The sequence below is a fragment of the Humulus lupulus genome, chromosome 9 (assembly GCF_963169125.1).
Source record: "Humulus lupulus chromosome 9, drHumLupu1.1, whole genome shotgun sequence".
NCBI lineage: Eukaryota > Viridiplantae > Streptophyta > Magnoliopsida > Rosales > Cannabaceae > Humulus > Humulus lupulus.
In genome coordinates, this window is record NC_084801.1 from 4,877,157 (window position 1) to 4,879,094 (window position 1,938).

At 41.8% G+C, this 1,938-nt stretch overlaps 1 protein-coding gene across 1 annotated transcript; it reads right to left on the reverse strand.

Moving 5' to 3' along the window:
* Nucleotides 1-318, reverse strand: LOC133799304 (uncharacterized mitochondrial protein AtMg00820-like). The gene has a single exon (XM_062237325.1). It carries the CDS (start codon nucleotides 316-318, stop codon nucleotides 1-3), a length of 318 nt encoding a protein of 105 aa, XP_062093309.1.
* Nucleotides 319-1,938: the final 1,620 nt, after the last annotated feature.

A 1,938-nucleotide genomic window follows, 5' to 3' on the forward strand; every position in this document is an offset into this window, starting at 1 on the left:
TTAAGGTTTGACAACGGGACTGAAGGTCTCAAAAAAATCGATGCCGGGTTGTTGTTGAAAACCCTTGGGGACAAGGCGGGCTTTGTGGCGTTGAAGGGACCCGTTGGCATTGTATTTGATTCGAAAGATCCATTTGTTTGCAACTGTGTTCATATGAGGCTCACGTGGAACAAGTTCCCAAGTATCATTGCTAAACAAGGCTTGATATTCTTCTTTCATTGCTTGAAGCCACTCAGGGGAAGAAAGAGCTTGTTGCACATTCACAGGGATGGTGGATGTATAGATCGAAGCGGTGGGGTGTTTAAGGGTGGAGGCCATATATGTTTTGGGTTTGAAAATGCCTAGTTTGGATCTAGTTATCATATGGTGAGTGGAGGTGACTGGTTTTTTATGCGGGGGAGGAGGAGTGGGAATGGATGTTGTTGACGCCGCTTTTCGTCAACAGATAAAAGAAGAGAGCACGCAATCAATTAAAGACAATGGCAAAAACAAACAAACGAATCAGACACGCGGTTTTTACGTGGTTCAGCAGTTAAATCTGCCTAGTCCACGAGTCTCTGTTATTAATCTCAAGATTATCTCTGAACAATCCTTTAGCATGAATTCTCCAGAGTTTTCTCTCAAGAATCAGAAATTCGATCCTTTACAATGGTGCATGCCTTCTCTATTTATAGAGAAGGATGCAGAATACTATCCCACATATTTTGGGTAGTTACTCTTTTGTGAATAAAATAAATGGCTTTAAATGCCTATAATCAGATATAAAAGGAAACGTCCCTGAAGACCAGGAAACGCATAACTGACCAAATAATATCCCACGATTCTTGGGGATTTACATTAATAAATGAGGATCATATCCCATATCTACAACACTTGTAGATATTCAAGGTAGTCATTGCGTATCTCCAAGGCTTCACGTCATTGTGCGAGCCGCTGACACTTCCCGAGCTTACATTTCTTTCGAGATGGCATATCGAGCTCGAGATCTGTACCATACTTTGCAGGCTCCGATTTACAATCGTAGAGCATACCCTTAACCCTCACGAGACCATTTAATGCGAACTCAGCTTTCGAGGTCATATTTTCTACGGCTCGAAATCTGGGTATAACATTTTGCCCCCTCAAAAGTATTTGTTCGAATCCTAAGAGAAGGAGACTTTTGAACTACTTTTTTCGGGAACCATACTGTCACTCTCTTAAAAACGGACACGTGTTAGATGGGTATTGCTCACTTTAGGTACTTGAGTACCTTGGGAACATGCCCACGATCGTTCGTCTGACAGCTTTTCGGCGCTATCTCATCATCGACTCCCCTCCATTCGATCTGATGAGGATTTCAATCAACGTTCCTGATTAATTCAGTTTTCCCACCTATTTATGCAAGACTCCCTCTTCGTCTTCTTCACATTTTCTCATCACAGACCAGAAAAAAGAAATACTCCCTAAACCTCTTACCACAGTTCATGCTCATTGCATGTTTTCCAGGCCGAAGAAACAAAAGAATCCTGGTTTGTACGACTCAGTGAGTTCTTTCCTGCAACCTCTTCTCCACTCGACGATTTCGCTGCACTCCCCATTACTGTGTAAGTACGCCATTTTTGTTGTTCCTTTTATATTGTGCTGGCTGTGTATGTTAGTTTACGTTATTAGCATGATGCGATAGGAGGGTTTGAACCGATAGGTTTTTAGGCTTTCTGGATTTTCACTCTGGAAGTTCGTCTCTGGTTTATATCCAGATTCAATCGTTTGAATGTGGTTTCAACTTTCTGGGTTTTGAAGATTTTAGGCTATGATTCTTGTACACCAAGTTTTCGGGTAAAAACCCTTATTCTTGACAATTACACGAAACCCGAAAAAGCCCTTTCCTGGCTAACCGCCACCTTTCTTTCCCTTGAACTTCGGGATTTTCAAAAAATCATCCACGTTCTTTTTCTTCCC